We start from the raw sequence: 21,145 nt of genomic DNA on the forward strand, positions 1-21,145 counted from the left end.
CATAGGCCTTCCCAAGAGCACGCCACCACACACGATCCTCCGCCTTCCTCATCCACCCACTTCCCGCTATCTTCTTAAGGTCGTCAGTTCAGCGAGTTGGAGGTCGTCCCACACTGCGCTTGCTGATACGCGGTCTCCACTCCAGAACACGTCTGCCCCATCGGCCATTGGTTCTGCGGCAGACATGGCCTGCCCACTGCCACTTCAGCTGGCTTATTCGTTGGGCTATGTCGGTCACTCTGGTTCTCCTACGGATTTCCTCGTTACGGATTTTGTCCCTCAGAGAGATACCCAACATAGCCCGCTCCATAGCCCGCTGAGTGACTTTGAACTTGTGGACAAGGCCAACTGTCAGTGTCCACGAAACCGCAACACAAGTGAAAAATCAATAAAAATAAACTGGCAAAAAATAATAAACGTGTGCAGGTTATTATAGTTAGCTGTAGGTTAGTTAGTGCTCATAATATATTTAAAAAATCACCGGAACCTACTTTACTGATTAGCATACGACCTCTTGGCTTATCTTGTTCAACACTTGACCCCCTTCACGTCGGAGAAAATGGCTCTCGAGTGGCAAACGTCTTTCGAGAATTTTCTCTCTTCTCTTTGTTATAAAAGATATTGTTTCAGTCTATTATTATATGCCTACTGCGGAGTGAAATACAAAGGAGTATAATGATTATTATGACAGCGTAAGAATATATCTGTTACGGGCCACGGCGAATGCTAGAAGAACGGGTCAATTTAAGTTTATCTGGGTTTATTTTTTTATTATTCTTGTAAGATAGGCTGGCGAAAATCATGCCTGCGAAACTGAGCAACAGTTAGGTCACAAGTTGGAACACGCTTGCCTAGAAGATGCCTATTCACGATTGCCTTGAAGATATACAATTTATACTTTACCCAATCGCTTTGGAACTCCAAATATAACTTAAATAACAGTCTCTTTTGCGTCGCGTTGCGAGCAGAGCCCCTTTGAAAAAGGATCCCAGACGGGTTCGAAAGTCGTGCATACTCCAACTAATTTTATAACTAAAATAAATTTGAATTGAGCGTTTATCCGTGTTAGAGATTTTTGTAATTACTACGTCTGCCCGTATACATCTAAGTTTTCCTTAAGGGGCGATGAATTGTGTTAGATTAATTAGTAAAATTAAAAATCATGTACCTAGTAGTAGCTAAGTTGCCTAGAATGAAATCCTGACCACCCCAACTCCACGTAGTCTGGTCTGCCCTACTCCTAAAGTGTTTATGCAAAACGTGAAATCAGAAGCCCGCGAAGAAGCTCTTGAATAAAGCAAACCCGAGTGGAGCGAAGCGAGCTGCGACCACCGCGCCGTATCGAAACGATGATTGAGTGGTGAAGCTGAATGACGAGACGATGAAACGAGTCTTCTGGCGTAGTTCATTGAAAAAAAAAACACACGAATCATTTAGTTTTTTAAATAGCTACTGCCTACACAGAGTTTGTTAGGCCTAGGTGTAGTAAACCTCGAATTCAATTTTTTTTATGTTCATTCGAATACTACCTAGACAGAGTTGGGTAGGCCTAGGTGTAGGTAAACGTCAAATTCTTTATTCATACAATCTTGGATTAAGTTAAGTTAACCCAGGTAAAACTGGGTACTTAATATACTTCTTCTAGTATTAAGTACCCATAGCATATCTATCTTTCGATATTCCATTTATAAAGCAAGCAAATTTTGCCTACGTTGCTTCATATATTTTATGCCTTAATCGCTTAAAATTCGATGGATATTCGAATGAAACCCATTCAATTCTCTATTCTGGACCAGTGGACAGTAATATTATGTTTTTGCTGTTGGTTTTACAGTATATTAATGTGGATACACAAATACTCTGAGAACTTTGTAAATAAATCGGATTGAACGAAGTCGATTCGCGGAAAAGCCTGAACAAAAAAAGTTTGAGAATTTTTGTTTACCTATAGGTATTTCACTTTTACTTACGCATAGATATCTTAGCCCACGTGGAAATAGGCTTTTATAAACCCGTGTGAACTTTTCAATTTCCGGGACAAAAAGTAGCCTATCCGTAGTAGCCCGTCCCTGAGATGCAAGTACCAAATTTCGTAAAAACATTTCAATGCTAGAAATTCCATGGGATCACCACGATTTAAGAATGTAATTACTTACAGCATCAGGGTTGAGTTTTTAGACTACTTTAGACTATTGTTGTTACGTATCTACTACCAAATAGATTGATAAATCGCCTACTGCGCAGGTACAAGCTCAGCCGTCTTTTTACGCGAAAAACTTTCTTTACGTCCCTAACAAGTTATGCACATACCGTTCCGTAAATCACTTATTTTCCATTACCTGCATGACGTTATCCAAAGGTTAAAAGGTATAAAGACCGCCGACTCACCGTAAAAAAGTCGTATTGTTGAATCACGTCACGGATTGAGCCGTAAAAGCCCGACTGGATGTAGCGACATGCCAAAAACCACTCAATCGACGTTTAAAATGCTTCGCAAACGTCCTACTTTTGTTACTGGATGGGTATTCAGCCGGCAAATTACCAGTCATTTACTCGGTGTATGACTAGAAATACCAATGTTGCTTTTTGTAAGTTTATAGGACTTCGAGCTATTTTTCTTTTATTACTACCAACCCGCTATTCCGTGGCTATAGGTAAATTGACTTTTTTACTTGACATTTTTTATTGAAATATGTACTTACTTTTACAAAAAAACATAATGTACAAAATAATAGTTTTTTTTAATTCTAAGACAAATTAACCATAAGGTGGTAAATTAAAATTAGATGCAAGCATGCTAACCTGAATAGTAGATCAATCCAAAAACACTTCAACGAGCTATTGGTTGTACCTACTGGATAAAATAAAGTATCAAGTGGATATATTACTATCAGAAAATTAATATAAAAAAGAAGAGATAATATACCTAAATATAAGCAATAATGTACATCGAGTTTTGAAGGAGATAGCGGATTTGTAGAGCATTGTCTCTGTCGTTGAGACTGACAAAACTCATATAGGTATGAGTGACAGAGAACGCTCTACAGAGCCGAAATTTCATTCTAAAGGCTGATATACATTATTTTCTGCCGCGTACTGTACATGCCCAGGCCCAGTGACTCAGAGCGAATCTGTACAGCTTTTTTTTTATTATGAAAAAGAATATTAGCCAATGATGACTAATATTCCCCTTTCCTCTCCAACTAAGCGTTAAGCTTGTGCTAGGAGTAGGTACAACAATAGTGCAAAAGGTGGGATTTGAACCGGCGACCTTTCGGTTTTCAGTCCGCTCCTCTAACCGTTGAGCTATTGAGGCTCTTTAATTAAAATATGATCGGCATACTAACTAATGTGCGACAGTATTCCTTGTTGCAGACCGTGGTGGAAGCGTGTCAAAAGAAGAGGCAGTGCAAATTCCACACCAGCCCGAAAGCCTTTGGGGTCGACCCCTGCCCAGGGTCAAGAAGGTTCGTCGAAGTGGCGTACAAATGCCGTCCTTGTAAGTATCAATCATTGCCTATATTTTTAACTAGATGATGTCCGCAACTTCATCCGCGTGGTGTTAAGTTTTTAAAATCCCGTGGGAGCTCTGTGATTTTCTGGGATAAAAAGTAGCCTATGTCCCCGGGATGCAAGCTATCTCTGTAACAAATTTCGTCAAAATCGGTTGAACGGATGGGCCGTAATAAGCTAACAGATAGACAGACAGACAGACAGACACACTTTCGCATTTATAATATTAGTATGGATAGCATAAGACTTCACGCAAAACAACGGATATGTTCTTAAGAAATCTCGTATAGGCCGTAGCCTCCCAATATGCGCTGAGGGTGGCCACCGAGGAAGGCCACTCCGAAGCCTCTCACGTCCACACCAGTCCAGACCAGAGGCAATTTAGAAATTATAGATTCCCAAATTGCCCTGACATAAAATCGAACCCGGGGCCTCCCACTGATACCCTTACCCCCACTGCCCCAGGAATGTCGTCAAAGCTCTGTCGTCTCCCTTTTCCATTCCTTCAGTAGAAACTTAATTACTAATATTAAAGACTATATAAATTAAACTAAAATAACTGGACCGCAAATAGTAATGTACAGAGCATCCTCGCCTGCTCCGATAAGGGGCAAGCTTAGATGCTATTCCTTCAGTAGTTAGTAAACAGCATTATTGATTGCTAGACGTAATGTCTTTGAAATCCGCAAACCCTTCAAAATAAGGTTGGCACCATTCCGAGCAGGTCAGCGGATTCCTTGGCACCGATTATAATATTCTGACACCATTAACCTCTTATGCTCGCTAAAACATGCAAAGGGAATTTTCTTGTCTAAATTGCTACCATTCGTGCTAAGGTTGCCAACCTTTGCTAAATAACAAAAATCAGAGATGATTCTATCTAGGGTTTTCACTACTTTATCTTCTTCTTCTTCTTCTTTTACTTAGTCGAAATGAAAATTAAAATGGCTGCCATTTCCAAGTTGATAAAAAAAAAAAAAAAAATTGATTAGTCGATGAAATTGTTTGTATCGCTTGTCCGCGTTTTGTAAAAGCAACGCTGCACGCTCGCGGACCACTTCAGTGGTCTGCGCACCCACGCGCCCTACTAGTTATATTATGTACCTAAAGATAGTCTGATACCCATATTTTTTAGATAGCGGTATCTCCGTAAATTGACCAATATTCCCATTAGATATCTAGGTAGGTAGCTATGTTTGCCGACCCTGTCTAAATATCACAAGACACATTATATATCTTAAGGCGCGGACACATACAATGCGCGACGAATATGAGTAGGTCCCATACCTACTCATATTCGTAGCGCATTGTATGTGTCGCGCTAATTACGTAGCTCCTAGAAATTATTATACAAGAAACAGCATGCAAAAATGTGCAGATAGGAGCCGCTGCTGCCGGACTTCAACTATCGTGCGCCATTTCCAACGCTGCAATATCACGTGCGCGTTTAGTATAACGTTGCACTTCACATATGTAACCTCAACGCTATCGCTACAATGCTTTATTTACCTCTGCGCGATAAAATTCTTGTCCCTAGCACTCGACGCGACGACGACTTTTTGAAGCACTTTCGAGATCCGCCAATAAAATTCTATGCAAGTCAATAAAAGTAAAGGAGTAAATGTGATGTAGAAATGCGGTACCGCGATTTTATCTTGTTCCACTACCTTTGACTTCTATTAAGTTGCGGGGTGGCTGACACTTTCTTTCAAGAACTGAAATGGAATTGAACCCCTGACATCTATTTTTCATACCGCAGTTTCAGGAAGGCTAGTTGTTTTTTTTACCTCATAATTTTATAGAGGTTATTCCCAGATAAAACATAAATTATCATATTATTAAAATAGATGATGTCTGTGACCTTTTCCGCGTGGATTTAGGATATTTAATGATCCCGTGGGAGCTCTTTGAATTTCCGGGCTGCAAAGTAACCTATACCTGTGTTGCAAGTTATCTCTGTACCTACAAAATAAATAATGCCGACGATTTAGGAACTGTGGATTTAAGTTTTCAAAAACCCCTAAGGGACAAAACATGGCCTATGTCCGCCTTCTGGATGCAAGGTATTTATTTCTGTACAAAATTTCGTCAAAATTGATTAAGATGCCGTGAAAAGCTACCAGACCGACAGACACACTTTCGGATTTATAATATTAAGAACAGATAATATGGATATATGTGTATTAAAATTAGATCCAAGGTACATCATAATGTGATTTATGTGTTAACTAGCTTATGCTCGCGACTTCATCCGCGTGGACTACACAAATTTCAAACCCCTATTTCCCCCCTTTAGGGGTTGAATTTTCAAAAATCCTTTCTTAGCGGATGCCTACGTCATAATAGCTATCTGCATGCCAAATTTCAGCCCGATCCGTCCAGTAGTTTGAGCTGTGCGTTGATAGATCAGTCAGTCAGTCAGTCAGTCAGTCAGTCAGTCAGTCAGTCAGTCAGTCAGTCAGTCAGTCAGTCACCTTTTCCTTTTATATATTGAAGATATCCCCGAATTAATTTGATTATTTCTCGTCTGCATTTATAAGAAAACTCACAAGTAGGTTTCATAGGTAGGTTAGGTAGGCAAATAAATCAAACTAATGGAGCCACTGGAGTAGGTATCATTTAATTAAAAAATTGAAATTGCATTAACTGTCTGCTGTCTTCATCGTCTAGTACGTGTAAACATTAAAATACGTCAGAATTCACACGCAATACACTTAAGTGCAGAGTTTTAATTCTTGGAAACATTGTAGAGAAAAAAGAAAATACTGAGTCGCTGAAAGCTTTATATGTAGCATCAATTGTTAATTAAATTTGAGGCTTGATGGAATGTAGTAAGGTTTAGTTTCCTTTGGCAGATGAGTTCCGAAGTAAAGTGGGCTGCGAGAACGACGTGCTTCATTTAAGCTGTAACCCACACTCGAGGGTGGCCATATATTCTGCTCAGTATGGAAGGACGGAGTACGACTCGATACAATGCCCGCAGCCGCGGGGAATGAAAGAGGAAAGTGAGTATCCCTCGAGTTATTACGTTGTCTATAAAAGCATCAGATATGGGCCAAGAGCTTGTAGAAAATTACAAGAAAGTGCTTGATAACAGCTACAAATTGGTATGGTTGTCCTTCAGTATAATATAATGCGTAATAATTATCACATCTTAGAAATCCAACATCTGACCATCAAAAAGAGTTATTAATTACCTATTTTGAATAAATCATTTGACTTTGACTTTGACTTGACTTTGTATTACTGTGTCTAGACTAGACTAGCCCATAATATAACCGCGGCGGGTTTACGACTTTATATAGATAGAGTATAGATTATTTATTAAACAGCTGGTAAAAACTATTTTCTGAGTTATTTTAAGATTTATTACGTTAACTATAAAGCATCAGATAAATGACCTGAGAGCCTGTAGAAAATAATAAGGAGGTTGTATGCTTGTACTTTTGTCTAACTAGGCTGGCCAAACGGAACGTGACGGGTTTGCAAGTTCAGTTAACCTATAGGGGTACAGTCTAGATAGATTTGGATGTTTTTTTAAAGAGACGGGTCGGTGAAGATAATTTACATAAATTCAAACTATACAGCACTTGTTTTAGGTCATGACACCTGAAGTGAATTCTGAAAAAATTGTGAATCCACCACAGATTTGCTGGTAGGTCTAGTTTACCATAATTAGTTAATAAAAGAGATAACGTATTAAATGTTCAGCTTTATTCAAGCATCTCATCAAAGTTTTTCATCGGCTCTCGGGCCATGCTTGGACCAAAGAAGCATCAGATAAAATTGCGTGGGGTATCGGTACAATCTTTTCCTTGTACGATTTTTTTTGGCGTTGTATAGAAATAGGTTTGGGTCTTATTTACTACAACTACATATTGTGTAATGTTTTAGTATTCTGCTAAAACTTTATGTTAAATATGTATTCCACTCTACTTTCATGATAAAATATTACCCTCTAACAAATAAACCTGGAATAGCGGTGGAATAGTTATACTCTGTTTTGTCTTTCTCTGTTATCAGTAATTTGACATTTGAAGAAAAAAGACAAAACAGAGTATAACTATTCCACCGCTATTCCAGGTTTATTTGTTAGAGGGTTATTATTTAGCGTGTTTAATATTCTAAAAGCTATTTCTATTTATATGTTTCTATTTCTAAAAGCATGGCATTTGTTTTATTGGATTTAAACCAATTTTGAAATCAGTTGGTATAGTACGTGACAGGTCGAGATGGCAATCAGGGTATGAGGTAGGGGATGCCCCGAACACCCGCACGTCACCCGCGCTATACCCGGTTCTGGTTACACCCTGTATATACGATGCGTAAGAAGCTTCTCTTCTATCGGGTGTCCCGCGATATCTTACTGCTTTTTTGTGGTTCTTTATTGAAGCTTTTTGTTTATCAGCCTGTTTGGAGCCTTACGCAACAGAGACGTCGATGCGAGAGTGCCACGGCAAGAGACGCTGCGTCCTCTCTGCAGACAGCAAGATGTTCGGCAAGCCCTGTCGGACTGGCAGTCGAACGTACTTGAAAGTGGTTTACACGTGTGGTGAGTTGGAACAATTTATTTAAGTCCTATCCAGTACGGGTCTTTTGTTACTTACAAAAATACATTTTTAGGGTTCCGTACTTCAAAAGGACAAACGGAACCCTTATAGGATCACTTTGTTGTCTGTCTGTCTGTCTGTCCGTCTGGCCGTCTGTCTGACAAGAAACCTCCAGGGTACTTCCCGTTGACCTAGAATCATGAAATTTGGCAGGTAGGTAGATCTTATAGCTGACATTTGGGAAAAAATCTAAAAACCGTGAATTTAGGGTTACATAACACAAAAAAAATTAAATTGTGGTCATGAACTAATAATTAGTATTTTCAACTTTCGAAGTGAGATAACTATATCAAGTGGGGTATCATATGAAAGGTCTTCACCTGTACATTCTAAAACAGTTTTTTTTTATGCATCATAGTTCTTGAATTATCGTGCAAAATGTCGAAAGAATAAGACTGTAGTACGGAACCCTCATTGCGCGAGCCTGACTCGCACTTGGCCGGTTTTTTTCTCCGGTGCTCCATAAAATCTATCTTGGTATTCATTTCCAGAAATGTGCCCTCTATTTTGGCTTTAATACTACACACATACAAAAAAAATAGACATAAATAAAAGTAGAAAGAAAATATGACCTAATTTATGTTTATTCGATCATTATAAATAGACGCACGGGTAAACTAAATAATCACAAATATTACAAGATATCAATTGAATAAGAGACGACATCAAATCTGTATCAAGGTATGATGAAATAATTCAAATATTGAATCACTCAGCAGGACAAGTATTTTGGGAAAGAAAAACAAGATAATAAGAAAGAAATAAAGTAAGAGACTTTGACTGATAGGCCGCACTTTACCAAGAAAACAAAATGATAAAAAAAAATCTTCGAGTTAATAGTAACTGATTTGCTCCCCTATAATAATAACAAAGAAGGAATTTCAAACGGAAAAATAGGATATACCTATATACATTTTCAAAATTAAAATTTCTTTTTTAGGTGGAAAATCTAGAAATACCGTACCTTCCTACGTAATAATTATATGTAATCATCATTGTTTTATAATAACAGTTATCTTTTGCTGTTACTATATTGTTTTTTGAACGACATTGTATAGATGATTGTAAGTTTATCAAGAAGAGGAACAAGAAGTTTCTAACAACATTATTTTATATGAAAATATTGAGTAGGTATATTTTAGTAAGGTCCCTTGCCACTGCCCATGGGGTAGCCGTACGAAGAGGTAGGTCTAATTGCAGCCAAGCGCGAGTCTATAAATAAAAAAAAGAAAAGAAAAAGAAAATAGAACCAAAAATATTTATCGTGCGCGTCAGATCACAGATGTTGAGAAGGGATATTAAGTGAACACTTAACCTAGCTCCTATTCAAAAAACTGACGATTTGGACGCAACCAAAAGTCATGGCTGATTTTTAAAACTTTGATTTTTAAATCTGAAGCACTCGAGTAAATCCCAAAATCCCCTCTTGGGTTCACTACCATAACCTACTGTATCCCAAGAAACCTCTACCGCTCTACCTTTATTTTATTGTGATGTATGGAAATGGGTCACGATCTTAGCAATGAGGAAGATGTAACTTAAAGAGAGATTGTGGGAAAAATAAACCTGTTTAACTTTAAAGCTCTTATGTTATTTGATCTGAAGTTACATCTCATTCGCTTTTAGACGTTTTCAACATGAATTATTGTGCTTCCTTTTTTACTTTAACGAAAACTCGAGTGAGCAAAGTTTGTATTTTGTTTCGGTTTTCCCCGTACAAGCTTTGTGTACACTTTGGATGTATGCCAACTACAAACTCACTTAAAGTGATCTACAACGTTTACTTTTGAACTATTGCTAATACTATACGAATTGTTTTGTTAGAGATAATAATACCTACCTATAGAAAAAAACCGGCCAAGTGCGAGCCAGACCCGCACCCCGAGAGTTCTGTACTACAGTCGTATTTTTTCGACATTTTGTACGATAAATCGAAAACTATTTAGCATAAAAATAAATAAAAATCTGTTTTACAATGTACAGGTAAAGTCTTTTCATATGAGTATAAGTGGGGTACCACTCACTTACTATAGTAATCTTGCTTTGAAAGTTGAAAATACTAATTATTTGTTTATGAACACATTTTAATTTTTTTTTCGTGATGTACCTATGTACCTACCTGCCAAATTTAATTATTCTAGGTCAACGGGAAGTACACTCTAGGTTTCTTGACAGACAGACAGAACGATGTGATCCTATAAGGTTCCTTTTGAGGTATGGAACCCTAAAAATATCAAAAACTGTTATCTTTGCAATTCACTTCTAATAAGTTTTTTTAAGTATTTTACTTATGTAGGTAGGTACCTAAGCAAAGAAGAGATCTAACCTCAAACTTTAATACCAGTTTTCTCAAGAGTTTTCATCAATGCTTTTTACTAGCCTGACTGTGGTCAAGCGCAAGCCTGTCTCACACCATAAAACCTAGGTTTGGGCGCGCTTGCTTATAAGATGGCTATTCACTGTTGCCTTGAAGGTTTTTTATCCTGATGCAAATTAGCCCTTTGAATGCGATCTTACCTGATGGTAAGTGATAAAATAGTCTAAGATGAAAGCAGGCTAACTTGGAAAGTGTATGGCCGTTTCATTAAATCCACACCTCTGATTGTTTTCTACATGACATCGTACCGGAACGCTACATCGCTTGGTCCATTGGTTCCATTATCTATCTTCGAAGATGTTCATCAGATCTTCACCAAATTTATATGGGACCACTTCGGAAGTATACCCTTTCAAACAAAAAAGAATTTTTCTAATCGGTCCAGGCGTCTTTAAGTAATCTGGGAACATACATAAAAAACAAAGATTACGACGAATTGAGAACCTCCTTCTTTTTGAAGTCGGTTAAAAATATTTCCATTTTCAGTTCATTTCATTGTATGTGTCCAAGCCCTAAGAAAATAGTCAGTCTAACCGGCGTCAAGTGTCGGCCGTAAATATAAAACGTGTCATACAACGCCACCATAGCGGACATGTTTTATTATCTGCATGAGTGTTAAATGACTCTTACACTATCGCGCTGAGGGAAATATGTCTCGTATAAATATGCTAGGAGCGAGAGCATTTTTATTTTATCGAGGTATTGATGATTGAGAGCGCCTAAGCATAGATACTTACCTCATCATCATCATGATCAACCCATAACCGGCTCACTACAGAGTACGGGTCTCCTCTCAGGGAAAGAAGGGTTTTGGCCATAGTCTACCACGCTGGCCATGTGCGGATTGGTAGACTTCTGTAAGGGTGGTAAATTGGGCGGAATGGAAATATACCCGGATACGGAATAATCTACCACCTTACAAAGATTAGAGGAAAAAAATAATTTACTTTACTTGATCTATCTACCTAGTAAAGAATAGAAGCTAGCCGTCGACTCCCTTGTAATGTATATGAGGTGTTATAAATGAAATTTGCTAGATGTTAGGCAAAATTGTTTTTAATGTAACTTTTACCGGGGTCGCTTAATACATAATGATGGCTAATAATGCTTAGTTATTCTAGCTTAATGCCAAGACTTAATTTAGATACATTAGAATGCCTTAGGTAGATAGTACATAAAATCTATGTTTTAAATTTAAGATGCCATTGGCATGGAATAGACAATGACACAGTAAAATTCATAAAATTGTTTCAAAATAAAGGCTCAGTAGTAAAGACAGGGTTCTTACTGTACACATACACTAAGAAGGTTCACTAAACTGTTCCAGGATACAAACATTTGCTTACTTGTAGGTGCGAAGACTGCAAGGTAGCTGGACGGCATCGGCCAAGCTCCCAAAACTCAATTTAACTTGATTCTTCACAACCGAAATGTTTCCTTACAAAGATTTTCACCAAGTCTTATCCATAGAATTAAGTTGCCAACGTGAATGTGCAAAAGAAATAAATACGGAAAACGAAAGCGAAAAACGGAAAACCGAAAACTAAAAACGGAAACGCAAACGGAAACCCTGCAACAAAGAAAAACAAGATTATAATTTGTGCTGTGTGAAAATTTCGACACGTGGAATTTTCCCGATCAAACACAACTCACCTATTGAACTCCTGGCCACCAATGGTTTTCAGGAGTCCACCCACAACCCATTATCCTCATTTATTTGGGAAGGTAAAATAACTGGAACTGAAAGGGAAATCATGAAATTAGGATTTTCTCTAACCAAACCGCCATTTTGTCGAATCCACATTACTTGATTTTTCACTCACCATAATTGATGAAACATTGAAATACGTTAGGATGACTAAATTTATAACTATTGTATTTTCCCAGGCGAAGCCATGGGCGAAAAGGAGTGAGATTTTCCTGGAACGAAAAAATTCGTCTTCACATGTTGACTCCAGAAAAATTCTAAATCTCACCAATCGGTGTTGCCAGACGCAACCCGAGTGTGGCCGCTCTCAGTTAGTTTGATCATGAAGCCAATTCATTTTTGAATATTTGCGGAACCTAAGGATATATTATAAGAACCGTTTTGTTAATGACTTAACAATAAACAAATGATATTATGGTTTTATTTAATTATTGTTTTATTTTTACGACAATTGACAACGAAGCAAACGCCATCTATTGTGGCTCGAATGAACTCTGAACATCGACCCACGCGTAGTTCTGCACCTTGATGCTAGGTGGCACCAACATACTTTGAACAAAATTGATTTTTATTAAAAGCGAAACGCTAGTTAGTAGTTCAAAATTTACAACGTCACAATACTTCCCCTCCTACGAAAAGGTTCAACAGGTTGAACCACGCTGCCCTCAGCGTCATCCAACAACTACTAACAATTTGCCTGAAACAAACAAAAAAAACACAGAAGTTACGCGTGAACGCACATCTACTACTAACAAGGAAAATTGTCTAACAAAATAAATATACTGAAAACAGTGTAAGGTTTTATACATTATACTTAACTACACAACCCTAACTTCTAAAAAGAATATATACAAAAAAACTTCATGGTGTCTAAGACACTTGAGTGGAAACATCTTGGCATCATTCTTCAGCTGACTGATAGAATGCGTCTAGGCCTACGGTGGTTCACTCTTTTAAACTACCATCGTAATATTTGTTACTCAACAAATACGGAAAATCTGGTTGTGAACGGGTCCATCTGATATGGCAACCGTTCTCTATCCCATTCGGAAAAATAAAACCGAATCAAAATCGGAATATGAGAAAAAAAAAACGAAATAACTCTCCTAGAAAATAGATCTCGGAACAGAATCGGAAAAATAACAGAAATGATCCATTATCTAGAAGGAAAACGAAAACAAAACACAAAACCCCCCCTTTTCGTTATCCCCAAAGTACGATATTTGCATTTTTACTTTCTCTACCGGTTGGTCTACCACAAGCATTCCAATCATCACATATTCATCCCTACATACATCCACTACATTCATCCTCAACTGAACCATGGTAATGTAACTGTTAATTCAGAACATCACTACACTCATACAAATTCCTAATTGAATATTGATAACTTAAATATTCAAACAGTTTAGACCAAACTAAGTAATGGCAAATATCTACTTCTTAATATCCTTAATATGCCAAGTGCCTATTGGGTGGTTGTCAGCTACTCTAACTAGTTCATAAACCAAAGGTGACAAAACCTTGACAACCCTGCACTTTTCATACTTAGGTGCCAGCTTAGCTGCGAAAAAATTTGTAGCGTCGCTTTGTGGATAGGTCTTTTTCCACACTATATCCCCAACAGAATAGCTTGCAGACCTACGCCTTAAGTTGTAATGCGTTGCATACTCTGCATGAGCCTGAAACAAATTTCTCCTAACCTGACCAAATATGTCCTCCAAAGATCCAAACTTTCCTGCGTATTCCTCCCTTGGAATTCCGGCCTCGTACTCCTTATCCGTGTCCTTATAGAAGGAACCATTTAAGACCGGTTCTCTAGCGTGGACAAGGAAGAACGGGGAGAATCCAGTGGATTCATTAACCGCACTGTTTATGGCGAACTGGACCTTGTACAGGTTTTCGTCCCAGGACCTGTGGTTATCTTTCACAAAAGCGGCTACAGCAGTCATAACAACCTTGAAAACATGCAAAACATTACAGCGAAATAGATAGACACAGGTTCTTCAGAGCCTTGTGTTCTTGCTCGAATTTCACCTAGCAACCTGTAGTCATAATCTACTGCATCAAATTCCTCTAAAAATAAAGTTCTCAATTCTGACCAAGACGAAACTTGACATTTGTTGCCTCTGTACCATAACAATGCTCGGCCTGTAAAAAGATGAAATGCAGAAACAAATAATTTTCCATCTGAAACGCCATAAGATCTTTTATATTCCTCAACGCGTTCGATGAAACTGCGCGGATCACCCTGTCCGTTGAAATGTAACTTCCACTTGGCAACATTTTTATCACCAGTGCAGTCAACGGCGGTACTCTCGGAATCCAGTGATTCGTCGTGAGACGACTCATTGTCAGCATCTAATCTGGAAATCAAACTCTGCAACTTTGTATGTAATTCACTCTTCCTACTTATTAAGCTGAGTTCGGAACACTGTATTCTTAAAATTCTAAAGTACAAATGTGAAGCTAAAGCTTTAGACCTACAGAGGGCATGTCTATCTTTAGTGTCAGAACACTTTTTTAATAAATCTTCTAAGTCTTGAAGTTTTTTAGTAATAACCCCTAACTCACTTTCAGAAGAGAAATCCGTCTCTAAAATTGATTCAGAAGGAATTTCCTGAATTAATTGTTTTAACTGTTTCTTTAAACCTAGCACTGTAGGTGCTGGAGTTTCGGAACGAATGGATACCTCATAACACAATTCGTCCTTCAAAAGTGAATGAAACTGGGCAAAAGTCTGTTCCATTGTGTTAAGTCAAAACACATTTAACAAAATATCGAGCTTGTGTAACTGTCTATGTTTAGCCTTATACAAATTGGTTAAACACAAACACAAAAGAAGTTATTTAAACTATTAAATATACACAAGCAAAATACACAACAAAAACAATATTCTTAAGTCTATCCTAACTATTTTATCAATTATGTTCCTATTCCAAAATATTGTTAATAATACAAGCACATATTATTACTATAGTAAACAAAATATAACAAAATAAACTTCCCAAAATTGAATAAATGATTGTAAGGTGCAGTATCACCTTTATGAGTACACAGTGTGTTACAACCTTTACAATTACAAAAGTAAACAGGCAGCAAAGTTGCAATGAACTCTGACTAGCATATTATCTTTCAAAAAAAAACAAAGAGATTGTGCAATGGTTTGATGACTGTTACTTTACACTTTTAACACATAACCTAAAATACAACAAAATCTGTTTCTAAATGTCACTTTAAACTACCAGCATTCACTTAAACTTAACATGTTTTGTGTGTGAAGTAGCTTTTATCATAACCTTAACACAGCTCTAAACAAAATTTCAACAAAATAATGAAGTATCAAGTCACTGAAAAAAAATTGTTCATAACTTCCTACTTGAACTTAATGTAATCTCTGAATATAGTTTATATATTTAGTTTCACAAGTTGTAACTCTTAGTATTTATAAATGTATGTGTGTAACTAGTTAACAGCACATAGCGTTTCAAAACTTTAATTATACTAAGTTACCGGAATTTTCAAACATAAGATGTACTTACTATTGAAAGCAATACCCAACAACAACTCAGTTAAGCAATGTTTATTACTAAACTGAAGGCAAACATTCACTTATACACCTCCAAGGTAAGTCAAATAACATAATTGAACGGCATAAACACCATTTATAATGTGTTAATTAAATAAGAAACAACCACTGTTGGACTATACTCAGAAAATTACTTAAACTATCAAACAAAATTTCTAACTATTAGTTATTATTTAGTTAGTTAACCATAAAAAACAGCTTAGTGCTCTTTGCAATGTGTCACTACTTAGAAAATTGTACAATCAGCGGAGTACATTTCATAAAATTCACAAAATTTCTCAAAATATACTGAAATAACTATATAAAAAAAAACGTTCGGGCGCCATTTGTAAGGGTGGTAAATTGGGCGGAATGGAAATATACCCGGATACGGAATAATCTACCACCTTACAAAGATTAGAGGAAAAAAATAATTTACTTTACTTGATCTATCTACCTAGTAAAGAATAGAAGCTAGCCGTCGACTCCCTTGTAATGTATATGAGGTGTTATAAATGAAATTTGCTAGATGTTAGGCAAAATTGTTTTTAATGTAACTTTTACCGGGGTCGCTTAATACATAATGATGGCTAATAATGCTTAGTTATTCTAGCTTAATGCCAAGACTTAATTTAGATACATTAGAATGCCTTAGGTAGATAGTACATAAAATCTATGTTTTAAATTTAAGATGCCATTGGCATGGAATAGACAATGACACAGTAAAATTCATAAAATTGTTTCAAAATAAAGGCTCAGTAGTAAAGACAGGGTTCTTACTGTACACATACACTAAGAAGGTTCACTAAACTGTTCCAGGATACAAACATTTGCTTACTTGTAGGTGCGAAGACTGCAAGGTAGCTGGACGGCATCGGCCAAGCTCCCAAAACTCAATTTAACTTGATTCTTCACAACCGAAATGTTTCCTTACAAAGATTTTCACCAAGTCTTATCCATAGAATTAAGTTGCCAACGTGAATGTGCAAAAGAAATAAATACGGAAAACGAAAGCGAAAAACGGAAAACCGAAAACTAAAAACGGAAACGCAAACGGAAACCCTGCAACAAAGAAAAACAAGATTATAATTTGTGCTGTGTGAAAATTTCGACACGTGGAATTTTCCCGATCAAACACAACTCACCTATTGAACTCCTGGCCACCAATGGTTTTCAGGAGTCCACCCACAACCCATTATCCTCATTTATTTGGGAAGGTAAAATAACTGGAACTGAAAGGGAAATCATGAAATTAGGATTTTCTCTAACCAAACCGCCATTTTGTCGAATCCACATTACTTGATTTTTCACTCACCATAATTGATGAAACATTGAAATACGTTAGGATGACTAAATTTATAACTATTGTATTTTCCCAGGCGAAGCCATGGGCGAAAAGGAGTGAGATTTTCCTGGAACGAAAAAATTCGTCTTCACATGTTGACTCCAGAAAAATTCTAAATCTCACCAATCGGTGTTGCCAGACGCAACCCGAGTGTGGCCGCTCTCAGTTAGTTTGATCATGAAGCCAATTCATTTTTGAATATTTGCGGAACCTAAGGATATATTATAAGAACCGTTTTGTTAATGACTTAACAATAAACAAATGATATTATGGTTTTATTTAATTATTGTTTTATTTTTACGACAATTGACAACGAAGCAAACGCCATCTATTGTGGCTCGAATGAACTCTGAACATCGACCCACGCGTAGTTCTGCACCTTGATGCTAGGTGGCACCAACATACTTTGAACAAAATTGATTTTTATTAAAAGCGAAACGCTAGTTAGTAGTTCAAAATTTACAACGTCACACTTCACACACCTTTGAGAACATTATGGAGAACTCTCAGGCATGCACGTTTCCTCACGATGTTTTCCTTCACCGTTAAAGCAAGTGATATTTAATTAATTAAAACGCACATAATTCCGAAAAGTTAGAGGTGCGTGCCCGGGATTGAACCCGCGACCTCCGATTAGAAGGCGGACGTCCTAACCATTAGGCTATCACAGCTTTAGATACTTTACCTACCTATCTAATACTGGTGGTAAATGGAAAAAGGAATTCATAAATTACCGATTAGGCTATTTATTAAAGCTGCTTTTCAAAGTCCTGGAAGATTTTACACTTGTTACTATTCGCAAATCATACTTTGAGGTGGACATGTAGAATTTCGCAAACCTCCTGGCGTTCGTATTCGCACCAGTACATTTGCATACTATAAAATACTACACAACAAGACTTTCCAAACGTCATCCGCTCAGAATGTGCCCACAATAGAGTCGGCTAAGCGAATGCCTCTCCCGGGTCCGGTTATGCCGATTCAAAGTTTTGGAACAATAGTTTTAGAGGGCTGGCAGATGTACCCGTATTGTTCTGTATACGCAAGCACAGAATATATAATAGTACTACGCAAGTTTAATGCAGCCTCACACGATACGACTTTCTTTGATTGAAACAACGGAAATTGGACTTTGAACTTTGGGTATTACTAATGACAGTGCATGCGGCACCCTGCAAAACCTCTACACTAGAAATACAGTGCGACAAGGCTATCTTGGCGCGTGGTGAAAATCGGAACTAACGTTGTCGTCAAGTGTCCCTTTTGTTCTTGTTTGAATATTCTTAGCCTTTGTTCTCCAACAGTGCCCTCCTGTCAATGTCATTCAAGTGCCAAGAGAGCCTTGTCGAACTGTACGTCACTACTTATCAACATACATACAACAACATCATCATCATCATGATCAACCAATCGCGGGCTCACTACAGAGCACGGGTCTCCTCTCAAAATGAGAAAGGTTATGGCCATAGTCTACCAATCTGAACAAGTGTGGATTGGCAGACTTCGCACACCTTTGAGATCATTATGGAAAACTCTCAGGCACGCAGGTTTCCTCACGATGTTTTCCTTCACCGCTAAAGCAAATTACATTAATTAATCTAAATATATAAAAAGAAAAGGTGACTGACTGACTGACTGATCTATCAACGCACAGCTCAAACTACTACTTAGACGGATCGGGCTGAAATTTGGCATGCAGATAGCTATTATGCATCCGCTAAGAAAGGATTTTTTAAAATTCAACCCCTAGGGGGGTGAAATAGAGGTTTATACGCGGAGGAAGTCGCGAGCATAAGCTAGTTGCACATAAAACTCCGAAAAGTCAGAGGTGCATGCCCGGGATTGAACTCCCGACCTCCCGAATAGAAGGCCGACGTCTTAACCACTAGGCTATAGTCGCTTTATCGCATCAACATTCACTGTGTATCTTTATCCACTGACATGAAAAACCTGTCATAAATAATCCTGGCTTAAGATGTTTTAAAGACGTAAAGAAGGAAAGATGTTATATGTATGTTGAATCAAACCGCTCAAGGAAACACCAAACATAGCATGGGTAACCATTCTTTATTGTTGGAACTCAGGACAACAATTATTTTTTTCTTTAACACGGACTCGGTATAATTAATAGTTTTGACAGAGAATTAATTTTCTTGAAGGACAAGTTAACAGACAAGACAAAGCTGTGATAGCCTGGTGGTTAGGACGTCCGCCTTTTAATCGGAGGTCGGGGGTTCGATCGCAGGCACGCACCTCTAACTTTTCAGAGTTATGTGCGTTTAAGTAATTAAATATCACTTGCTTTAACGGTGAAGGAAAACATCGTGAGGAAACCTGCATGCCTGACAGTTCTCCTTAATGTTCTCAAAGGTGTGTGATGTCTACCAATCCGCACATGGCCGCACGTGGTAGACTATGGCCAAAACCATGATCAACCCATCGCCGGCTCTGTAGTGAGCTGGCGATAGGTTGATTATGATAATCAGGATGATGATGACCTCTGAGTAGTAATGCGCACATTCCAAAGCCCGAACAAAAATTTTTGCCGGCCGCACTCATTACAAACCAGTTAAGTCTAGTATCAAACTAATTTTGATAGCTTCATAAAACACGATTTTTGTTTGAAATAGCCCTTCTATCGGTGCTTATAATGCTAATTTTGTTCAAAGTTGGTGCTTCATTTGCTTTGTAAAAAGTTTTTGGCGCGTCAGCTTGAATGAAATAATTCGAGAATTTCAGTCTAACTGCCAAAATAAAATATTGCGGAGTCTAGAAACTTGAAATTTTGCATGTAGGTACTCGTAGGTTTTCTCTATTTATGATCATAACTCTACTGAGAAAGGATTTTCCGAAATACCATTCAAATGAAGCCGAAGCGAGCTTAGTTATAAGTTTGTACAGGATCATTTTGAGGATACAAAGATTAAACGTCAAAAGGATCCTGTACAAACTTAAAACTTCCTTGGACGCAACTTGAGCGATTGCTTGAAAGAAACTCAGTTTTTTTAGGCGGGAGTATCTAACGTTCATACGTTAAAATAGGCTGCCAAACAGATCAGCTGTTTTTGGCCACCATCTTTTATCAAGGTGGTACCAAGTGCCATAGTTTAAAAACTATTTTTTTACATACTACTTAATTATAAAAAAAATCTTTTTCCCGACTCAGTTCTATAAAATGGAATCCCGTTTGAGTTTAGTTTTACTTTATCCGCGCGTAAAGATTACAAGCCCAATTTTTTTCTGTCATAAAAATCCTTTAAAATCGGGACCCGTCTTAAGAAAACAAAGAGCTTAGCTACCCTTTAGTACTTTCCTCTTACGAATCGGGTGTTGGATATGTAGGGATTCTTTGAAAATCAAAATAAGAAGATAAAAACAGAATATGGAAATTTGTCTGTTGGGAAATTATTTTGTGAAACCTGTGTATAAATATCAACGCAACAAAAGATGAGTGTTTCATTGGTTGAGGTTTTCCCTGAGGCTTAATATTGTTTACATCCGACATGTAAATAAAGCTTTATTAAAATAATAATATTATATTTAAGTATCTCTGTAAGCACAAGTTTTTATTTATTGTGTCTTCTATATATTTTTTCATTGTAATATGCTTGTGCTTGATGACAATCATGCTTTAATGGAAAGCAATGATGATGTCTAAGTTAGAAAGCACCTGCCTAGAAAATGCCTATTTACTCTTGCCTTGAATATTTAGATAGGTAAGGCAGGAAACGGACGCTGGAAGAGCATTCCATGCATTGGCAGTTCGTAACAGAAACGTTACTTTTATGTATTTTATGCAATCCCTCTGTAGGGTCTGAAAACCCCCTCGAACAAATGGACTGGATGAAAGTGGGTAAACCACTTTTGTCCAGTCCATATTTAAAAATCACAGACATACAATCAGACCCTTCAATTTAATTAACCTGTATAGATTGGGTAGAATAAGCCTAAGGCATTTTATGAGCAATTAAAATAGCACCACACACAAAAAACACAATCCCGATCAAGTCACGTACGCACTGAA

The 21,145-nt window shown here is 37.5% G+C and overlaps 1 protein-coding gene across 2 annotated transcripts in view; it reads left to right on the forward strand.

Annotated features, from left to right (window-relative positions):
* LOC117987577 (uncharacterized) overlaps positions 1–21,145 on the forward strand; it is an 80,339-nt gene that overhangs the window by 44,177 nt on the left and 15,017 nt on the right. The window contains exons 4-6 of one of the 2 annotated variants that reach the window (XM_034974603.2): positions 3,361–3,499; positions 6,369–6,518; positions 7,922–8,065. In XM_034974603.2, coding sequence (XP_034830494.1) covers positions 3,361–3,499; positions 6,369–6,518; positions 7,922–8,065 — 433 coding nt within the window. The remainder of the gene's footprint in view (positions 1–3,360; positions 3,500–6,368; positions 6,519–7,921; positions 8,066–21,145) is intronic. The other variant, XM_069502691.1, reaches the window with a different exon arrangement.

Source organism: Maniola hyperantus, chromosome 13, assembly GCF_902806685.2.
Source record: "Maniola hyperantus chromosome 13, iAphHyp1.2, whole genome shotgun sequence".
Lineage (NCBI taxonomy): Eukaryota > Metazoa > Arthropoda > Insecta > Lepidoptera > Nymphalidae > Maniola > Maniola hyperantus.